The sequence below is a fragment of the Oenanthe melanoleuca genome, chromosome 11, assembly GCF_029582105.1.
Source record: "Oenanthe melanoleuca isolate GR-GAL-2019-014 chromosome 11, OMel1.0, whole genome shotgun sequence".
Classification (NCBI taxonomy): Eukaryota; Metazoa; Chordata; class Aves; order Passeriformes; family Muscicapidae; genus Oenanthe; species Oenanthe melanoleuca.
The window spans coordinates 2,554,421-2,576,655 of NC_079345.1; the positions used below are offsets into that span (position 1 = coordinate 2,554,421).

The 22,235-nt window shown below is 48.0% G+C and overlaps 1 protein-coding gene across 3 annotated transcripts; it reads right to left on the reverse strand.

The window, feature by feature from the left end:
• Positions 1 to 1,126: 1,126 nt before the first annotated feature.
• Positions 1,127 to 17,302, reverse strand: MTHFSD (methenyltetrahydrofolate synthetase domain containing). 3 transcript variants are annotated; one of them, XM_056500969.1, is made up of 8 exons: positions 17,091 to 17,264; positions 16,714 to 16,773; positions 16,506 to 16,619; positions 15,668 to 15,781; positions 13,877 to 13,967; positions 13,060 to 13,172; positions 12,723 to 12,848; positions 1,127 to 4,890 (listed from the first exon to the last, which is right to left on the reverse strand). In XM_056500969.1, exons 1-8 carry the CDS (start codon positions 17,247 to 17,249, stop codon positions 4,378 to 4,380), a joined length of 1,290 nt encoding a protein of 429 aa, XP_056356944.1. In that variant the 5' UTR covers positions 17,250 to 17,264; the 3' UTR covers positions 1,127 to 4,377. The 3 variants fall into 3 exon arrangements, with proteins under 3 accessions (XP_056356944.1, XP_056356947.1, XP_056356945.1); XM_056500972.1 differs by lacking the exon at positions 16,506 to 16,619 and having other exon boundaries at positions 16,660 to 16,773; positions 17,091 to 17,302; XM_056500970.1 differs by lacking the exon at positions 16,714 to 16,773 and having other exon boundaries at positions 17,091 to 17,276.
• Positions 17,303 to 22,235: the final 4,933 nt, after the last annotated feature.

Below are 22,235 nucleotides of genomic sequence, written 5' to 3' on the forward strand. Positions count from 1 at the left end.
GTTGGGAGGGGATCAGGGAGATGCTGGAGGGCTGGATGTGAGATGCAGGAAAAAGCCTCGATGGTGAGAGATTTTTTTTCTGTCCTTTTTCCTTCCCTGGAAACAAACAGTCTCTGACTCTTGTAACTCAGAGCCTACCCAGCTTGTTTACTGCTGTCTTTGGTGGCTTGAAGCTGTGTGGCCTTGTCCCTGTTCCAGGAAATGCATGGACATGGCTGGCTGAAGGAAAGCCCTCACGCCTGTGCAGCTCTGGGGTGGCACGGAGCCACCTCGCCCTCATTGTGAGCAGATTCCAGCCCTGCCTCACTGCTCTGTGCCACACACCACGCTGCCACTGATGGCCTCAAAAAAAAAACCCTCCAAAAGTCACCCTGCTCTCCATTGTGGAGGCTCCATTCATCCCATGCTGGTTTCCCTCTGCATTTCTCCCACAAATGAGGGTGGGAGAAAGGGAGAGTGGTCCTGGGAAGGGCAGGCTGTCATGGTGGTCACTGCTGATCCCAAACCCTCCCAGCTCCAGGGGTTCAGCCCAGACCAGCATCTGAACCCCCAAAAAGAGGGGAGAGCAGCAACAATCCCAAATGTTTGTGCCATGAAAGGAGCTGGAGGGAATGTGCCCAGCCACAGGACAGGCGAGGACAGCGGCTGTGCGGAGAATAGGGAGCCCTCAGTCTGAGTTACTGGGAACAAAGCTGGCTCAGGAAAGCATTTCCCATTGTACTGCTGAATGCTCCTTCTCAGCACACAGCCCTGCTGCTGCTGCTGCACCCAGCCCTGTGCTAGGGATCACTTCACTCCCTATTCAAAGCAGTGCAGAGATCTATCAGCAGCATTTCAGACCTTTCTGCAGCATCCAGGCACTGCTCTGCCACTGGTGATGATTTTCTTTCAAATCTTAAGGAGTAAAATTGGGCCAGGACCCACCTGAGATGAGGCACATTTTGTATCTTTGTGCACAGGTCACAGCTACAGCAGGTACAGAAGGAGGAATTATGACTTGAGTGAGTATTCTGCTCCTTAAAGGGTGTTAATTCAGTCAGAGAATATTTCAGGGGATGGATTTTATGGTTTGATTGTTGGTATCTTGCATAGCCTTGGTCTGGGCCAATATAAAACATAAGCAGGCTTCAATTCCTTGAGATTTTTAATGAGATTAGAACCCAAGGATTTCTTGCATTTCAGAGTTTTGTGGACTTACAGAAATCCCTCCTGACTTTGCTCTAAGTGATGCGTTCCTGAGCATGCCGAGAGCCTGGAACAATGGCTCAGAGAGGCAGACTGCCCCATTCACTTTTTCTGCACAGTCTGCTGTTTCCTTTAGGGTCAGCCCACAAGAGAAAATCCACATCATACAGCTGGAGACACCAGAAGGCCATGCAGGGCTGTGCCTTGGCCACTCTTGTCTTTAATTCATTAAATTTAATTCAACAGCAGTTTGGCACTAAAATGTCTTTTAGCTGGAGAGGAGCAGCACTGAGACCCCAATCCCTGCCCTTGCTTCCCTGACTCTCCAAGGTAAAACTGCACTCATTTCAGAGAGGAATTTACTGACTGAGATGGCAGCACCTGAAAAACCTTGACATTTATTAATTACCTGGATCAAAAATACAAGGATCACTGCAGCATTTTTCCAGTCCATTCAAAATGCCAATAAGCTTAAGCTTACAGCAATTATTTTTCTTCCTAACTACAGTTCATAGAACCATAAAAGTTGAAAAAGAGCTCCAGGATCATCAAATCCAATCTGTGAGCCATCCTTACCTTGCCACCAGCCCAGAGCACTGAGTGCCATGTCCAGCTTTTCCTTGGACACCTCCATCACCTCCCTGGCAGCCCCTTCCAATTCCTGACCACCCTTTCCATGAAGAAATTCCTCCTGGTTTCATATTTGCATATATCCCTAGTCAGCATCTCCTCCTAGCATGGTTTGGAGTTTAATTCTGGATATTGGGTAAATACTGTGAAATGTGGCCTTGAAACACATGACAGAAAAAAAGTGACAGGCTGGAAAGAGCCAAGATTTTGGACACTGCTCACCTGTGGGCTTCACCCAGAACCACAACTGCAAACAGAAAAACATCCAGATGTTTGTCCAAACAAAACTGGCCCCTGGCTGCAGGCTGGGCTGACAGGAAAGCAAGCAGAGTTACCACATTTCCAGAACACATAAACACATCTGCACTGAAACTTCAGATGGGAAGAAAGGAAAGAAGGCAGAGGATGTGATTCCCACAAATATGACCAGAAAAGGGTGGTTCCTCCTGAAATGCAACAGGGGAAGTTTGAGATGCTGGAAGTTTTCCTTGGCAGAGTCATTGACTTTTAACTGCTAAGGTCACCTGGACATCTTCAGCAGAGTAAGAAATATCCCAGAGTCAAAAGGAACAGCAAATGATCCCATTACTCAATTTGCCATCACTTGTAAGGGGCAGGCAGGGATAGATAATTATTTTTTTGCTTTTCTTTCCTCTGCTTTGGAAGCTGATGATGCAGTGAGTGTGTTTGGGTAGTAACCCAACCCTGACTCCCAGCCTTGAATGCACAAGGCCTGAAATGAGACCCAGAGGGTTGTGCAGTGCTTGTCTGAATTTGGACTCAGTGATACTGGAAATCTCTTGGAGCTGTACAAAGAAGGGAATGGAACCACTGATTTTTTCCAGATCCTTTGCTGACTTAACAAGAAGTTCACAGAATGACAGAATAGTTTGGGTTGGAAGGGATTTGAAAGATCATCTTGTTCCAACCCCTGTGCTGGGAACAAGGACACCTTCCACTGTCCCAGGGTGCTGCAAGCCCAGTGTCCAGCCTGGCCTTGGGCACTTCCAGGGATGCAGGGGCAGCCACAGCTGTTCTGGCTCCCTCCCAGGGAAGGATTTCTCCCTGACATCCCATCTTTGAAGCCATTCCCCCTGTCCAGTGTCCCTCTCCATCAGGAGGAGGAGTCATTTCCATTGGAAAGCCACAATGAGCTCACCTCCAAGCCTTCCTTCCTTCTCTCTACCTTTCCTCCCAGCAGAGCTGCTCCATCCCTCTGCTCATCCTGGCACCTCCTCTGGACTCTGTCCAACAGCTCCATGTCCTTCCTGTGCTGGGATCCCAGGGCTGGATGCAGCTCCAAAGCTTTCCTTGAGCCCTTCCCTACAGAGCCACATGATAATGATGAGAACATTTATTTAATACTGAATAAATGTCTGACCCTCCAGGCATAATAATCTGCTCAAAATACACTTAAAAGTACTCCCTGGCTAAAAAAAAAAAGTTTCCAACTCTTACTTAAAAAAACCAAAATCCATTTAGATGCTTACTTTGACTATATGCCCAGCATCACTGGCAAAAGTGCTTCTGTTTAGAAAGGATGGCTGGGCCAAAATTCATCTTGTTTTTCAGGAATAGAAAACCCAGGGAAAAAAAAGGAGGGGGGAATTATAGTCATTATTGGCCATTACACCATCAGGGATGGTGACAAAGGGACAAAGGCTTTGCTACAATCTCCAGCAAATTCCCAAAGAATTCCATGCCACACTAAGCACCAAGTTCTGACCATGGTGTGCCTGCTTTCCACAACAACAACAACAATAATAATAATAAAAATAATGTTATTTCACAGAGGCAAAGGAATCACATCCCATAAGAGACAGTCAGGAAAAGCAGCTGTTTTATAATTACCTGATCCATCAGAAAGGCAGTTTGGGGGGAAAACAGAGAAAACTGGGATTTGCTTTCTTCTGAAATAAGAAATCTAAGGTTTGCCAAGGGCTGATTTAGCAAAAAGCTCAGAAAAGGGTTCTCATCTTTCCCACCTGATGTTTCCAGCTCTTATTAGCACTAAGGCAGTGTTTCCACAGCCATTCCTCAAGGCACAAAACAGACAATCTCTCTCTCCCTGGCATTTTTATAAAAAAATAAATTTAAAACTCCCAACAGGCAAAGCCCATTTTTTTAGTAAACAGAATTGTTACCCTCAGGACAGATTTCCTGCTGCTGTCTTTTAACCTGACAGGTATAATGGGGTAGGTGTAACCTTAAATGACTGGACTGACTGGAACCTCCTTGCTGCAGGTGCCAAGGGGCAGGGCTTTAAGCCAGGCTTAACAAAACTACAAACAGCACCGAAACCAGAGTGTGGGTGAAGGATTCAGAGACCCCTGACTCACTGACTCCAACCTTTGTGGGCAATTGCTCCTAGAGAAATGCTCCTCTGTGGGGACAAACCTTTGCATGTCCAAGTGCAGGAGTGAGGAAAGTTTGTGCAGAAATTTGGTTTTGTTAAACCTGAGGGTTACAAAAAACCTTAAAACTTCAGGTTGGCTTCTCACAAAACAATGAAAACACCTTGTTTTTTTGTTTTGGTTTTTTTTTTTTTTTTCTTCTCCATATTCATCTGTGAGTATTGGTTTCTCCTTGCCCTTTGCTCCTCTGGTTCTTGGCCAGCTCTGCTCTCAGAGCATTGCCCCCAAGGCTCAGGCCCTGCAAGGAGGACACAGCTCTGTCTGCAGCTCCTGGATCCCTGTAATCCAGGAAAGCTCTGTGCTGTGCTCCCTGCCAGCTCAGCCTAACAGGAGTCACCTGCAATTCCCTCAGAGCACTTTTCAGCTCACTCACTCTCAGGCTGCCAGGCAAGTTCCCCACATACACAGTGGTAATTGTGTCAGATCCCTCTAATTTGGAATTGACAGGATCACTTTCCACATGTTGTCCCACTGGAGCTGAGCCTGGAGCAGCCCATGGTTGGGTGTTTGCAGCCATCACCTTCTTGTTTGAAATTGCTGCTCTGCTGGTGTTTGCCAAGGCTGGGTGCTCATCCTGGAGGGTGACATCCTTGCCAGCCTGCTTCTCCCTGCTTCTAAGAGTCTTTAGGATGGGGATTTTTCCCAGCATCTCAGAGCTGACCTAAAAAGGAGGAAGATGGATAGAATTATTATAAAAGGATTCCTTGCCTTCCAAAAAAAGATGATGAGCATCAGGGCTTGTCTGTGCCATAAAAAGAGAGGAACCTTATTATCCTGCTGCCACACAGAGTGCCAGAGCATTCCAAATGCTCCTAATTGCTGGCCTGATTGGGAAGTCTCTCCCTAAACACACACTGCAGGACAAAAAAACATTAGTGACTCTTGAAGAGAGCAGCACAACGTGGATCCAGAAGGCAAATCCCAACCAAAGTCAGGACTATTCCAATTTGACATTTATTTATCTGAGTGATTCAGATCTGCATTCTCCTTGTCCTCTGTGTTTGCTCTGACTGAGGGCCTCTGCTCCTGCCCTGACAGAGTCCATCCCAATCCCTGTTCTAGCAGAATCCATCCCAATCCCCTGCCCTGACAGAATCCATCCCAATCCCTGTCCTGGCAGAATCCACCCCAATCCCCTGTGCTGACAGAATCCACCCCAATCCCTGCCCTGGCAGAATCCATCCCAATCCTCTGCCTGACAGAATCCATCCCAATCCCCTGTCCTGACAGAATCCACCCCAATCCCCTGTGCTGACAGAATCCACCCCAATCCCTGCCCTGGCAGAATCCATCCCAATCCCTGCCCTGGCAGAATCCATCCCAATCCCCTGCTCTGACAGAATCCATCCCAATCCCTGTCCTGACAGAATCCTCCCAATCCCTGCCCTGGCAGAATCCATCCCAATCCCCTGTGCTGATAGAATCCATCCCAAACCCTGCCCTGGCAGAATCCATCCCAATCCTCTGCCTGACAGAATCCATCCCAACCCAGCAGACCCTTCCATTCTGCAGAGCTCCTGGTGCTTTTCCCCAGAACAGGACATCCCATGGCTGGGTCACACAATGGTGGAACTGCAGCAGGAGCGTGCCTTGGAGCAGGGCTCCATGGATGTGGGCCCAGCTGGGGGCACATCCCCTGCTTGGGGCACATCCCCTCTGTGCCACCCCACCTCCCACACCACCCACAGCTCCTCAGATCTGGATCTGCTGGGCTGCAGCAGGGAACAGAAGAGCTGGGACACTGCACTTCACACTGTGAGCCTGTTATTCCTTCCTTCCATCCACCCTTCCATCCATGCCCTGCTCCCAAAGAGCTTTTCTGGAAGGGCTCTTCCTCTCAACAGCTGAACCCCATCCGTGTGAGGCATGAGATGCCCCAGGCTGCCTCAGACACTGGCAGGAAATGCAGTGCTTCCCCAGCTCATGTGGTTGAGCTCTTGGCTTGCACACTGTGCTTGGAAGGAGGAGGAATTCCTGCTTGGCTGCTGGACAAGTCCAACATCCATCAACACCAAATCCAATGCTGAAATTTAGGGAGCAAAACAGCCTGGGGAAGCAATGCCTGAGCTAGCAGAGACCCAGGCTAGTAGCCCAGACTGTGAGTGGGCCACTCTGGCAGGGCAGCACCTTCAGCAGGCTGGACTGGAGCAGCACCAGTATATCCCAGTCAGCACATGCCTGCAGATGTCCCAGCTCAGAGCTCACTCATCCCAGAGCCTCTGAATTCCTGCTCCTACAGTTACAGTCACAGCCAGTCTGCATCTGCACAACATCAAGCTCAGCTCTCTGGGGACAGGAGCCCAGCTCTGAAGTGACTCGAGGAAAAGCCAAGGGTGGGGCAATGTCAGGATGAGGTGACAGCAAAGTCACTCCACAGAATTCTCTTAATGCTTCCAGGGCTCATCTTCTGAAGAGCCAACAAGCAGGTTTTATTTCAGGCTGGAACTAAATAAGAAGATGATTTCCATAAAGCCATCAAACAGCAAGGACTTACTTGGGGACTTGCTCCAGGAGCCTCCACACTCAGAAAGGTGCAGACCATTTTCAGATTTTACTGAGTTATTACTCCCTGGATTCTGGGGCTGGTTTGTTTTTCTCAGCCAAGAATTCCAGGTGCTGTGTTTGACAGCAAACTCCCCTTCTCTGAGTGATACAACATCAAACCAAGGGCTGAAGGATCTCACTTCGTTTGTGCTGGCCAACAATTAAGAACATTTGTTGTCTTCTGTCAAATTTTGATGTGAAATGTAATCTCTATGCTAATTAAACCAAACAGGAAAAACATTTTTCTGTTTTCATGCAACCAATCACTCCTGGCCCCAAAGCACAGCCCAAGAACAGCTCCTTTCATCCTGAAATTCACCTCAGTTGCCAAGGCATGGCTTGGGTGTTTGGTTAGAAAGGGAAATGCTACCAAGGGCAAACCCTCAGGGTTTTGGAGATTAGGGCAATCAGAGATGGGCACTGAGAGGATAAACTCTGGAATTCCCAGGCTTTCAAGGACAATCCAAGGGCAGGATTTAGATAATCAGGGAACAGCACAATCTCAGAGAGACTTCCACCAGGCATCTCCTCCCACTAAGGAGATTTTGGCATCAAACTGCAGCTCTTGGAGCTACTGTTCCAGGCTCCTGTATGCTCAGGAAGATGCAGTGACAACAGGAATTTCTGCACAGAAAGGGGGATTAGACATTGGAATTACTGCCCAGGGAGGTGGTGGAGTCCTCAACCCTGGAGGTGTTTAAGGAAAGACAGGACATGGCACTCAGCTGTCTGCTCTGAGATCAGTCACAGGTTGCACTTGATGATTTTGAAGGTCTTTTCCAATCTCAATGATCCTGGGATTTCTGTAAGAGCTATGAATTATCTTCTTTTAAGTTCTGATCAAACACCACCATGAAGTGATTCTGTCATTGCCTAAAAATCCAGCCCTGTGCAGATAAAACAGAAACAAATCTTCGCAGCACCAAACTAATTTTTTTTGTATTAGCAAAGATTTGTTAACTAACTTATTAGACAAGTTCTGACAGTGTCAGCTGACACTCTCCTGTCACAAGAGGCACAGAGGATTTACCTTAAGGGCTTTTTTTTCTGGGGTCTAGGAGAACATTTCAGCTGGGTCAAACCTAAACCCTTCCCTATTTTCTCCCATTTTTATGCCACAAAAAGGCAGAAACTCGATTTGGGGTTTCAGTTCAACAAACAAACAAATCCATGGGGTTTTGGGGGTGAGAATTAAAAGGGCAAAGGGGGCAGTGGGTGGCAGGGCAGAGGAAAAAGCTTGTTCTGCTCTGTTGCAAAAGAGCAAACAAAAGAGCCCTGTGGTAGTACAATGTGTTGCTAATTACAATCATGCAAAAAGTTCCTTTTGTCCTGTGAGCTGTGGAGGATTGCAAGGATTTATTTCCATGTGGAGAGAGGCCAAAGATATTCCTCCTCTCTTTCAAACAAGCTGCACACTTCTGGCTGTTGTGCTGGCAGACCAGTCCTCCCCAGCCTTGCTTATCCCTGTCCCTATCCCTGTCCCTACCTACTGCTCCAGGCTAAGCCAGAATTTAAGGGACATTCCAGCCCAAGTCGGGTTGACCCAGCTATGTGAACATGGGCAAACTCAGCACTGGAAGCTTCTCCCATCCCTCTAAAGTCAAGGCCAAACCTTTTACTGATGTTTTTAAACTTTGGATTGAGTGTTGGGATTTAGCTTTGGTAGGGAAAGCAAAGCTGAAGAAGTTTGCTATTATCCTTTGAGCACCAATTCCCAAACCAATTCCACACTTCAGCCCTCTGGGGTTGGCCAACAGAAGTGCTCATGGGTCTGTGCCATCAACTCTGAAGTGATTTGGGTTAAAAATAACTCCACCAAAGGCAATTAATAATTTAATAATCCTGCCTACTCCCTGCCATGGCTGGGAGAGCCTTGGGGAAAGAGGACAACAGGCTAAATTCTTCTGGCACACAATTACTGGGAAAGGAGCTGAGGAGGGAAATCTGGCCCCTTTCTGACAGAAACCTGAGGAAAAAAGTCCTGGATGCTGAGAGCCAACAGAAATCTCCCAGCACTTAACCACAGCTCCCATTGCTAGGAGCCCTGGTTTGATCCTGAGATGTGGAGGCAGAAGGAGTCCTGCACCATCCCTGCTGCAACACCAGGGCTCTGCTCAGCCCCTGCTGCCACACAGCTCTGAGCAGAGCCACTTTCAGCATCCTGCTGGGCAGCATGAAGGATGTGCGTGTGCTCTGTCAGAGTGAGTAATGCTGACCCCTGAGGCAGCCCAGGCCAGGCAAACAGCTCTGAGAATTCCCTGGGAGCACTGCAACCCTGGAGTGAGGCAGGGCAGATGGATGGGATGGGATGGGATGGGATGGGATGGGATGGGATGGGATGGGATGGGATGGGATGGGATGGGATGGGATGGGATGGGATGGGATGGGATGGGATGGGATGGGATGGGATGGGATGGGATGGGATGGGATGGGATGGGATGGGATGGGATGGGATGGGATGGGATGGGAGGCTGTCCTTATCCTGCTACTTCATTCTGCTGCCCACAGCTCCTCACCTCACTGACACAGGAACACGTGGGTATTGTGAGACCCCCCCCTGGAATCCCATGCTCAGCTCTGGTGTACCCAGCATCAGAAAAACATGGAATGCTGGATCAGAGGAAGCCACAAAGTTGGTAAGACTGGGACACCTGCCCTGTGGGACAGGCTGAGGAAGGTGGAGCTGTTCAGCCTTGAGATATCCCAGAACCTTCCAGGATCTGAATGGGCTACAAGGAAGCTGGAGAGGGACTGTTTGAGGGGGAATGGCCTCAAAATGGAAGAGGGGAAAATTCAGTTTAGATCTAGAGAAGGAATTGTCCCTGTGAGGATGCTGAGGCCCTGGCACAGGTGCCCAGAGGAGCTGTGGCTGCCCCTGGATCCCTGGAAGTGTCCAAGGCCAGGCTGGATGGGGCTTGGAGCAACCTGGGACAGTGGAAGGTGTGGAATAAGATCTCTTTAAAATCCCTTCCAACCCAAACCATTCCATGATTTTAAGATGGAGACTGATCCATCAACAGGTGGGCAGAAGGTGTTTGCAAGGTTCATCTCTGCCCATCCTCAGAGGGCTCTGACCCCAGATTGTGAAAACCTGCAGGACAGACCCCACTTTTCACACTGTGTCCTCTGAGCAACCAGGGATGTGGGGCACAGACAAGGCTGGGACAGCAAGGCCAGCACAGCTGAACATTTTATCATCCATTTGCACAAAATGTCCAAATATGTGCACACAACCCAAGGACATGTTTCTGGGAGCTGGCAGCCCGTGGAGCCTGCTGCTGTCCCTCAGGAGAAGCCACACTTGGAATCCTTCTGTGCCAGCTGCATTCCAGGGACTCTGCAGCCAGCCTCAGCTTTGCAAAGGTGTTCAGATGTGTGACCACGTTTTTCCTGCTCCCAAAAAACAGCAAAACAAACCCTTGGCAACACCCACTGCCATTTCCTTCTGCTGAAGGATTTGCCACCTTTCCTTTCCAAATATTCTATCACAGCCCCAAATCAAAGCTGTTTGTTGTCAGAGGGTTTCCATCTCTGCCACTGGGATTCCACCCCCCCCACCCCCAGTTCATTTCATTTCAGGAAAATTCTTTTCCTACTGCTATAAAATTCTCAGCAAAAGAATTATTTCAAAACCAGAAGGAAATGCTTGCTAAAATAGTGATTTTTCCACCAACTGCTCTCATTTCCCTCTTCATGAACCCAAATATTTTAATTTGTCTGTAGAGTTTCAATTTAAAATAAGCACAGCACAAATAACTTGATAATTGGGACAAACATAATAGCCAGAGTTCCAGATAAAGATCACAGTTGCCCATAGAAAATATTAAAAAAGAAAGCAAGTAGCTTCATGAATTTAGAGTTCCCAGAAACAATGGGTTGGATTTTCAAGACAGATGAAGCCAAATAATTCTCCACTGGCATCCAAATAAAGTTTTCCAGAGTGCTCAGCTCTCAGCAGCTCTTGCTGCCCTCCAGTAACTCAAATTGATGTCCCAAACTCTGACCTCAGAGGCACAAAACTTGCACAAACACCCCCCAGCACTGTGGATTTAGAAATGTTTCTAGAGTGCCTGATAATGATTCTTTGGTATTGATGATATTGTGGCTCTTCCTTGAAAGTCTTTAAGCAGCACAGAACACACAAGAGCACTGCAGGAAAATGCAGCACCTCCTTCAGCATGGAAATGGAGCCATGGATTTGTTTCCTTCCCTCTGGAGCTGCAAACCCAGAGTGGGCATTACTGGCAGCACATCCTTCTAATAATCCTCACCTGTAATCCCATATTTACAAACACCTGGATTTAAACCCCTAAACATTGTGCTGGCCTGATCCAGCCCTGTTCCCCAAGGATCAGCTTTTCTTTACAATGTATTTTCCACCTCACAGGTCTCCACAATGAAGTTAAGCCACTCTCTGTTGACAAAAGCCCACGTTTAGAAGTGGATGATTTATTTACTCACTGCCTCTTGGTTCATTTAGTTTTGCTCTGAGGAACAGGAATGCACCAGCAAAGCCAGGATTTGAAGGAGAAAAGGATGGAGAGAAAATGATGGAGAGGAGGCCAGGAAAATCCAAAGGACAAAGACTTAAATAGCCCCTATCAAATGCTGCCTTTTTCACACCCTGGTGATTAACCAGACCTCCCACCTCCAAACCCCTCTGTGCAAGAGCTGTACCACCACAGGCACAAACAAAATAAATGCCACTCATTCAATAATAGTAATTTCTTCTTCATATAGACACCACACTTTGTTCTGCTCCCAAAAGGACAGAAAAGTGATGGTTATCCCTGCTCTGCCTGGTCTTCTCCAATATTCCTATTGAATCCACACAGCTCTAGTATTCTAATATTCAAATAAAGGGTCAATCTGTGCTCCATTCTCAGTGAAAGCTGCAGAAAATTCAGTTTCTGCTAAAGGCCCAGAAAAAGAAATAAAGAAGTGTCAGCAAGGCCACTTACTGAGAAGTCTGACACCAAGGCAGACAAACTGATCAAAAGTATGTTGGCAAGATGGATGGAGCACAAGAGGCAGGCCTTCAACACAATTACATTCAATAATATCCTAAAAAAAATTACAATTCAAAAATAATTCAATGGAAAAAATGCACTAGGACAGACAGAGCTGTTATTTATTTATTTAATTATAACCTCAAATCCTCAACCACAGGCAGGGTAAAATGCTCTCCCACCACTGGAATAAAAATAGTCCTGGCTAGAATTTGTTTGTTGTAGATACATTACCTAAAGAAATTTAACTCTTTTTGCTGGTTGGCAAATTTTATCCAACAAATTTTGATTTCCCTGAAAGTATTCCCTTAAGATTCCTCAGTTTTTGCAAGATGTGGGTGCACAATTCCTCATTTCTGCATTCCTGCTGTACTCACTCATGCAGGATTGTGTCTGCTCCCTAACTGGATGATTTTAGAAATGAAAATCCAATAACAAAGAAAACGTTTTCCCAGCAGGAACCTCCAGTAAAACAATTCACTCAAGGCTTTTCTGAAACTATTTGGGAAGCTGAGGAAGTTTCTGACACTGGGCAGGGGAAAAGGCCAAATCCATACTAGAGGAACTACCAATAAATAAAGATCCATGTTTAAAGTCACTTTTCTTCCACCTGAAAATGAGCCACAAATTTATCCTTGGAAAGTGAATCCACTGCAGAAACAGGAATGTTCCACCAGCATCTTGTGTTTTCCTTTCCCAATCAGACCAGCACAGATTTCTGCCCACCAGTTCCAACCCCCTGGGAACCTCCCACTATCCCAGGGTGCTCCAAGCCCATCCAGCCTGGCCTTGGACACATATCTGCTCTTTTACCAAGTATTTCTAAATTTTTTTTTAAAGTTTATATATAAAAATGGGGTGTTTATCAGCAGTTTATTGGTACCAGCAAGCCACCAGCTGCCAAGGTTTAAGATTTAACTTGAATTAAGACTGAACTTGCCTTGTGCCACATTATTCCCTGAGGTTTAGGTCGTTTGCAATTAGTCTGGATAGTCCTTGTTGGAGTGAGGATGTAATCCACAGTTAAATCATGATCATCCAGCAGCTCCTCTGCTATGTCAAGCACCTACAAGGCAGGGATTTGGTTAAGTAGCTAAAAACAAACTCCCTAAAGCTGTGCCCCATTCCTGAGGTCTTGTCACATGAAAATCCATCCAAGACAATGGGAATAAAGATGCCAAACCAGCATCATTCCATGTCTCCTCTCCAGACAGAGCAGGAAGTGTCCCAGAGCTCCCTCCCTGCTGGAGAGGGGATTTTTGAGCATCTGAGCTCACCTGGCAGTCGTGCACAATGGTAACCACAGGTGTGTCCTCCTGCACTGCACCCATGGACACCATCATTGCATATTCCATGTCTGCATAACCTTCCCCTTTGCCAATTCTCCAGCCTAAAGCATAAGAAAGTGGGAAAAAAACAAAAAGCAGAGTGGAAAGTTGTTGTTAAAATCATGTTAATAAGTCTGCAAGTTGTAACTCTGGAAAAAAATCAGATCAGCATCTCTCACAGAATGCAAATTTCCTTGAAACCAGCACTGAAATTAAATAAATCAGTTTCAATGACTCCTAAAAGATCTTAGAAGCTTCCCATTCAGAATAAACAAATTTAATGCAGTTAACACAACAGTTTGTTTAGCAATTGTATTTAGAATCTTCTATTTATGTCCAACACAGGTTAATGTGGGTGAAGAGGAGTCTGGGTTACACACAAAAACTGTGTTATTTTAGGCAAGGGATAAAGTCAGTGGAAAATTTTTCAGCACCAGCAGGTTTCCAAAACACTAGAAAATGCAAAATCTGATCCCCAAATAGGTACTGAATCAGCAGGTCTAACACAGCAGCCTGTGTGAGCTGAGCAGATCTCAGACCAGGCAGCCTGCCTGGATTCCTTTAAAACACAAAAAATTGCTTGCCTCAAGAGTTTTCCTGAAAGCCAGAACATCTCTGAGCCCTGTGCTGTGTGCCCAGTGCATCCTGGCACACAGAGGCAGAACCCAGGAGCACAACTCAGCTCCAAGGATAAATCTGTCTCTGCCACGTGCTGTGGCCTTCCTGACACTGCACTGGGACTTTCCTGCTGGAAGTTTTTCCTTACCTTTTTCAGAGACAGCCACTGATCCCACAATAACCAAATCCACTTGTGCTTTCCCATCCAGCCCCACAGGCACGCTGTAGTCTCTGACACCCTGCAGAAAAAAAAACAAAAAAACCCACAAACAAAACCCACAGCATTTGAGGTTTGCAGAGTGCACAATCTTCCAAGCACTGAGGCAGAAATCCAGGATATTTTGATAAATCCAAGCAACTCCCCACGTTTCCAAGGGTCTCTTCCATGTTTAGCCAAGCTGTACATGTCTGGGAAGTTATCCCCCAGGGAATCCTAGAATAGACTCCCTACTAGAGTGACAAGAATTTTGGCACACTGCAAGGAGAGCTGAGGGAGGTGGGCCCTTTTAGAAGCAAGGTTATTTATTTAGGATCCAAACCTGATAGTTTGAAACACTTTTTTGGAAATCTGTTCCTAAAAATGAGGGCAAGTGACACTTCCTAATTACACCTCCCTTCTCTACTAAAACTTGAGGAATACCAGAGAACTACAAAAGCTTCAATTAATTCTTAAATACAAATCACAATGTTATTTTAGACACAGACAGCTACAGCACAAAGAAATTTGAAGTGACACAATTATTTTTTATTTCCTCTCTCCCTGTTCATCCCCACCCATTTCTCTTCAATCTGTTCTCAACTTAATGAAAATTCTGTCCAGATGCAGAAATTATGTTTACTTAGATTTTTAAACATCAGAGGTTTAGAACTGTTAAAAATACATCTTGTGTTTCAATCACTCCCAATATATGTGGACAGCACATTGTAAATGCTCCTCACACCAACTCAACTCGGTGCTAATAATAAATTAGCAATATTAAAATCACAATAAAGAGCCAAACATTTTCTGTGCATAGCACAAACCCCAAGAATTCAGCAATTTGTGGCTGACTATCAGCACTAATGCCCATCAGGCACTTCCCAGCAGTGTGGTAAGGATTGTTTGCACAGTGCTTTGTAAACACAAACTGCCAACAGCATTTTTTCATTAGTGGGCTGAGGGAAAAACCAGACACAGGGTGGTAAGAGCCCAGATCAGACAGCAGGCCAAGAGAAAGGTCTCTTTCAAAAGTGCTCTTCAGCCCTGAACAGCTTAATTAGTTAATGACTCCAATAGAACTTCCAACAAAGAAAGTCACTACTAATTACCAGCCATTTACAACCTCAGTTGTTTATGGGGTTGGGCAGAACTTTATGGCCTTTAGCAGGAGATAAAGGAGGAAATAAATCCATATAGTAACCTCTTCATGCTGGACCAGTTGGGTTTTCACGGCAAATAAAGAAGGATATAAAACCTGCCGGGCTCTCTGGCTGCACAGTGAGATTGTAACACGAGAGGGCAGCAAGAGACCGAGCTGCAAACCCAACCCTCACCACGTGTCCGGGCCTCCCTGCGTGCAAATGCCACAAGTCACGGTGCTCGGGATGTTGTATTCCTAAAAAAACCTCGTCTTTCCTATCTGGTAACACACAAAGGCACTAAAATATTCCCCAGAGTGTTCAGCAGCTCAAAAGTGCAGAATGTAGGAACGTGAAGAAAGATCCAGCTCACCTCAAGTCGCTCATGATTTTCCAAAAAACCGCTCAGAAATGTCAATAATGTCCTGTTAAGACTAAATCGTCTCCTGATTTCAATATTATCAATGGTAGTTATGTACAAAAAACCAGGAATAACATCCTAACAGGAAGATATTTCAGGTTTTCCAACTTCCAGCTGGTCCATCCTAACCCCACACTGCCCCACAAGTGAACTGAGCCCTCCCTCATCCCTCATTCCCACCTGAGACGTGGCACATCTTCTCAGGATCTCCTTGGTGGCACCTGGAGGGGGAACAATCCTATTGAACAGCCCAGTCCTCAGCCGTGGTGTGGGAACCAGCAGAGTCTTCCTTGCCTGGGGAACCACGTGAAAAGATTCATTTTATGCTGAAGAAATATTGTTGTTGTCACACAGTAAAAACTATGTGGCCAAATATTTAATTTGTTGTGTTGTTCATTGTGTAGTGCTTGAAAGACTAATTTCCTCCAATGCAGAAAAATTCCATAGAAAGTTTTATTGAAGGAATAAAAGATAAGACATACAATTTGAAGACATCTGAGGACATATCTTTAAAGACATCCCCTTCTTTAAAGCCATGTCTCTAAACACCTTTATAAGAGATAGTAGTTTCAAACTGACAAAGGGCAGGGTTAGATTGGATATTAGGGTGAAATTCTTCCCTGTGAGGGTGGGGAGGCTCTGGCACAGGGTGTCCAGAGAAGCTGTGGCTGCTTCTGGACCCTTGGGATGTCTAAAACCATTGGACTGGGATTGGAACAACCTGGGACAGTTGGCAGGAGGTTGGAACTGAATTACCTTTCAAATCCTTTCCAACCTAAACCATTCCATGGTACCTACTGACTCCCAGACGAGCAGCCCATACGAACTCCTGCAGCTGCAGTGCCAGGCGCTGCTGAGGGGCTGCTGAGGGGCTGCTGAGGGGCTGCTGAGGCGCTGCCAGGCCCTGCTGAGGGGCTGCTGAGGGGCTGCTGAGGGGCTGCTGAGGGGCTGCCAGGCCCGGCTGTCCCCGGCTGTCCCCCGCTGTCCCCTGCCAGCTCCTCCCCAGGTGCCCCGTTACCTGCAGAGCCGCCAGCCGCGCCCCTTCCAGGGGTTTGTCGGGATCCACCTTCACCTCCCGCGCTCTGCCGAACGCATCCAGCTCCCCGAGAGAGCAGCAGGCCTGCGGAGAGCCCTGGGCAGGGCAGAGCCAACAGCACGAGGGGTGCACTTACTTCCAGCGCCAGGAAGCGAGCGTTCCTCTGGGGAGCGTCGGGGTTTGTCTTTACCGCGCGGGCAGCCCGGAACGCCGGCAGGCCCCGCAGCCTGGCGGCAGCGTGGGCAGCGCCCTGTTCGCATCAAACACCACATCACCCGGGGCTCACAGCAGAGACGGGCATGCAGAACCTTCCGCCTCCAGAGAGGCGGATTTCCACAGATTGTTAATGGAGGGGCTGTTCCGGGAATGTGTAGGTTGGACAGGGCTTGGAGCAGCCTGGCATAGCTGAAGGTGAATGAGGTTTAAGCTGCCATGATAACTGAAAGGGTGGTTTTGTTTTGATTTCTTTCCTTTGAGGGTTGCGAAGCCCAGGGAACTGGGGGGAGCTGGGCCCGAGGTGGGGAGGGAAGCAGCAGCAGGAGGCGGCAGCGCCGGCAGCCGCCGTACCTTGAAGTTGGGGATGCGGCCGCGCACGGGCCGCGGGAACTCGGCCAGGCCGGAGGCCTCCAGGTGCTCCCACACCTTCTCCCGGATCTCCCATTTGGAGGCGCCTGAGGGCAGCGCCCGGCCCGGGCCCGCCATCACTGGCCGTGACGTCACCGCCATCGCCGCCCTCACCCGCCCGCCATGACGTCACCGCCACCACGCCCCCACTATCTGGTCGGCCATGACGTCACCACGCCCGTCCCTCCCAGTCAATCTTCATGAAGGGGCGGAGACTCCTAATTGGCCACGCCCCCGCTACGGCGGCACCGAGGGCTCAAAACGCCTCGAAGGCGAAGCCGGGGGAGCGCGGTGAGGGATGTCACTCAGAGCGCGCTTTACCTCTGGAATTAAACATAAAAAAGGCTGTGCTGGAGCATTAATGTGAGATTGAGGGATGTCACTCAGAGCCCGCTTTACTTCTGGAATTAAACATAAAAAAGGCTGTGCTGGAGCATTAATGTGAGATTGAGGGATGTCACTCAGAGCCCGCTTTACTTCTGGAATTAAACATAAAAAAGGCTGTACTGGAGCATTAATGTGAGATTTCCGCCCGCATTATACAAATAGCACGGGCTTTCTATCACGTCTTATGGCTGGGGGTAAAATCCCGTCCCGCTTTCTGTAAAATAACCCCTCACATTAATTACTTTTCCATTAAAAGTTGGCTGGTGGTGAATAAAACAATACCCAGTCTGCCAGCTTCCCGAAAGTTCACTTTTTGCTCGCCTTTAATTGGATAATAAACGACTTGTTTGCATGATTTATTATTTATGGAATTAGTGTATTCCACTGAAACCACCCCGAGAAGAAGGAGGAGATTGAGAATCCCGACATTCCTGAGCGGAGTGGGATGGAGGGGTCATGGGAACAATGAAACAACCAAGGTTTATTTTAAAGTGTGGCAGGAAAAGGGGGAAATGTCTTCAGAGTTTGTGCTTGGCTTGGACGCTGCAGATCCAAGAGCTGTGGCTGTGCCAGCCCAAAAAAGCAGAACAAATTCGGATGCTCCTCTCTGAAATGGCTGCAGATGCAAATTCTTTTTTTTCTGAGAATTTTTTCTTCTCCATAAAGGCCAAGACTCTTCTGAGCTTGGTGCCCCCTCCAGCTCTGAGCGATTCCCAAATTTGCATTATTATCCACATCACACCACCATAAATGCTGCGGTGAGGCTTCACCTTTTCACTTGGAAGCATCCAAAAAAATAAAATTTGGATCTCTGGTGCTGCAGTGGGGTTTGGGAAGAGCCTTTCCTTGGCTCAGAATGCTGCTGGAGCCGGTGGGAATCCTTCCAGCCACAGCAGACCACCCATGTGGAGCTGGGCCGAGGTGCTTGAAGCTCATTCCTGCACTTCCTACTCACTGAAAACTCATGGAAAACTCATGGAAAACTCATGGGGATTCTGCTGTTCCTTCAGGCCTTGGGGCAAAGATTTGTGGGGTTGGGAGTGCCAATGTCCCCACCCCAGCTGGGACCCATTCCCACCCCAGGGAAGGGAAAACGAGGGAGGGAGGGCAGTGCTGGTAATTAACCCTTTAACAATCAAGGGCTGAGATCCTTCTAGACCACCTACATCTCCCTCCAAAGCTGCTCCTTCCCAGGATTTGCTTCCAGAAAAGAGGACCTGAGCTGTTTTCTACAAATCAAGGTAGTTTTCCTTAAAAAAAACCAAAAAAAAACCTATAAGTTTGCTGCTAAGTGTCATCTTTTCCTGCTGGCTCAGTTCTCTGTTTGTCTCCACAGGGCTGAAATTTGCTCCAAATTCCTTTTGCAGGGTCTTTTCTGTCCCTTCAGCCTGGAGCAGCTCTTAGGGATGCTACAGAAAAACCTCTTTTCTTTGGGAAGCAGACAAGGCTGCCACATCTTTATAAATTAAATCAATCTTTGGATGTGCCTGAATCACCTCTAAAATCTGTTCTCACCAAGTTGAATCAAATATTTCAGTGGAAGGGTTTAAAAAAGGATCTTGGATTTGAAAGCAAATGAAATCAAGCTCTCCCTTGTGAAAACACCTAAAAAAAGGGAGGGGCAGATGAATCAGATGAATCCAAACCCTGGGAAAAATGCAGAAAGCAACTCCTTGTGCTGCAGGAATCATTCCTTGGAACTGCAGGCTGAACGTGCCTGGGCAGCCATGAAAATCACTCAAATGCACCCAAAAAGGAGCTTTAAACCACCATAATGTTCTACTTGGGGTTCAATAGTGAAAATGTTAAGAAGGCTACAAATTTTAAATAGAAGCATTTTTAAGGTCATTTGCATTAATGAAAGGAGTGTGGATTTCCTTCCTTCCTTCCTTCCTTCCTTCCTTCCTTCCTTCCTTCCTTCCTTCCTTCCTTCCTTTCTTCCTTTCTCTCGTTATTTTTCTCTTTCTTCCCTACTTTTCCTCTCCCTCTGCCCGCTTATTTTCTCTGCTCATCCTCTCTCTCTCTGATGTTCCCACCTTCATTCTCTCTCCCACGTTTTTCCCTCTTTTCCTGCTCAGTCTCTCATTGACCCCATATCTGTCCCTATGTCCTTGTTCGTCTGTCCCCATCTCTGTTCCTGTGTCCCCATCTCTGTCCGTCTGTCCCTCTATCCCTGTCTGTCCCTGTCTCTCTGTTCCCATCTCTGTTCCTCTGTCCCCATCTGTGTCCCCATGTCTGTCCCTCCGTCCGTCTGTCCCTGTCCCCGCGCCCGGGCGGTGCCGGGGAGCGCTGCAGTCCCCGCGGTGTCCCCTGGGGGGCGACACACGCCGCGCGGAGCGCCCGCGGGCAGGTGAGACCGGAGCGGGCCCGGGAATAACATAGGGAAAAACACCGGGAATGGCCCGGGAATAACATCGGGAATGGCGCGGGAATAGCACCAGGAACGATACCGGGAATAACATCGGGAATAGCACCAGGAACGATATCGGGAACGACACCTAGAACGGCCCGGGAATAACACCGGGAATTGCCTGGGAATAGCCCGGGAATAACATCGGGAACGGGCCGGGAACGACACCGGGAATAGCTCGGGAATAACATCGGGAACGGGCCGGGAACGACACCTAGAACGGCCCGGGAATGACACCAGGAATAGCCTGGGAAAAACATCGGGAACGGGCCGGGAACGACACGTAGAACGGGCCGGGATCAACACCTAGAATGGGCCGGGAACGACACCGAGGAAGGCTCGGGAATGGCCCCGGGAACGGGCCGGGAACAGCCCCGGAGCGGCCCCAGGGAGGTCCCGGGAATGACACCGGGAACGGCCCCGAGCAGCACCGGGAATGACACCGGCCCCAGAGAGATCCCGGGAATTACACCGGGAACGGTCCCGGGAATTACACCGGGAACGGCCCCAGAGCAGCACCGGGAATGACACCGGGAACGGTCCCGGGAATGACACCGGGAACGGTCCCGGGAATGACACCGGGAACGGCCCCGGGGCGCCCCGAGCGCTGCTAAAGCTCCGCTGCCGCTGCCGGTAAAGGCTGCGAGAAGAAAACCGGCGGCTGTCCCGGAGAACCGGCCGGAGGGAGCCCCGCGGGGAATCCCGCATTTCCAAGCGCCTCCCGTTCTCCTCCTCGAAGGGGCTCCTCTCTCCGCGCTCCCTCCGTATTTTTCATAATGTTGATTTTTTTGTTTGTTTGTTTTTTCTTCAAGGCATTCGAATTTTGGGCTTTTCCGAGCCCGCTGGTTCAGCTCTGCTCGGTGCCCAGCTGCAGCAAGCAAAGAACTTACTTTTGCTGCTTCTGGGGGTTCTGTAGAAATTCAGCTCGGTAAAGTTTTCAGCCGAGGAGAGGTAAGATTCCATCAAGGATTTCTCCAGGCTTCTGGGAAGGGACAGCACTGGGACACCGCAGGGGTGACTTTGCTCAAGCTCTGCATTTAAAAATTCCTGTATTTTATAAAGTTGTATCGTTAAAGAAATCCCATGTGCTTGTGTACGCTAAGACGCAGCCGAAGTTGTTACGAGAAATGTGTTTTATTTGAAAACCGAACATAAAAGTGTGAAGTCGTTCTCAAATTATTAAAAAAAAAATAAAGTTTTTTCTTATGGTCATACATTTACATGAAAAGTATCAGCTTATCTCGCTGAATTCACCATTTGTTTTCCCAAACAAAATATCCCCTGACATTTACTCAGTGGACGAAACCCTCCCCGAACATTCAAAATTATTCCCGTCAAAACTGAACAACAATTTTGAAGCGCCCGGAGAAACTTCCAAATCAATTTTTCCATCGCAGTTCATTTTTAACCATCCCTCCTTGTAGAGGAGCTGCCTCATAATTTAATTTTTTTCTCTCCCCTCAGTTATCGCATAAAATCGTTTCCTTTCTTATTAAGAAAATCTCCGGTAATTAACAGCCCCGCCGGGTTCCCACGGCCGGAGCCGGCTGCGGTCTCGTCCTCACCGCCCGGCTGCGAGCGGGAAAGGGACCCTCGGATCCCACAGCCAGCCAAAATCCCAGCCCGACTTTGGGGGAAAAAAAATATCTTTGTTTAAAGCCTTACGAAACCACACAAATTGCAAGGAGGGCAAGGCAAAATTACAGTGTAAGAAACCCAAAAATCACCGCTCAGGAATCAGAGCGGCAGCAGCCAGGCTCGGGGGAGGCGGCGGGAAGGAGCCTGGCCGAAGTGACAGCAAATTCATTTCGACCTGATCTCGCTCTTTTCGGGCTCCGGTCGATTTTGCAGCGTTATTTTTGATTAGAGATATATGCTGATTTTTTATTTTATTTTTTTTTTTTTTTTCCTGCGGAGTGGGGAAATCGCTGCTTTCCCACCTCGTTTCCTTCGCCCGGCAGATCCACGCTTCCCTCGGGTGGAACAGAACAATTCGCAGAACTTTCCCCCAACACTTGAGTTTACACTTGGTCACCATGCGTCCCTAATTGTCCCACTCTGATTGCCTCTAATGAACTCATTAGGGAGAAGGCAGAGGGGCGGATTTCACAGGCACAAGAAAATCCGCCTCAACGCCCGGAACGAAAAAAAATAAATAGACCCTTAAACGCGCTGTTTTTGTTGGTTTTGCTGGTTTTTTTCTATAATAATAAAAAAATCCCCAAACTCCCCCCAAGCGGCGGAGGAACCCCTGAACCCGCAGGGATGGCGCCAGCGGGGCCGAGGCGCGA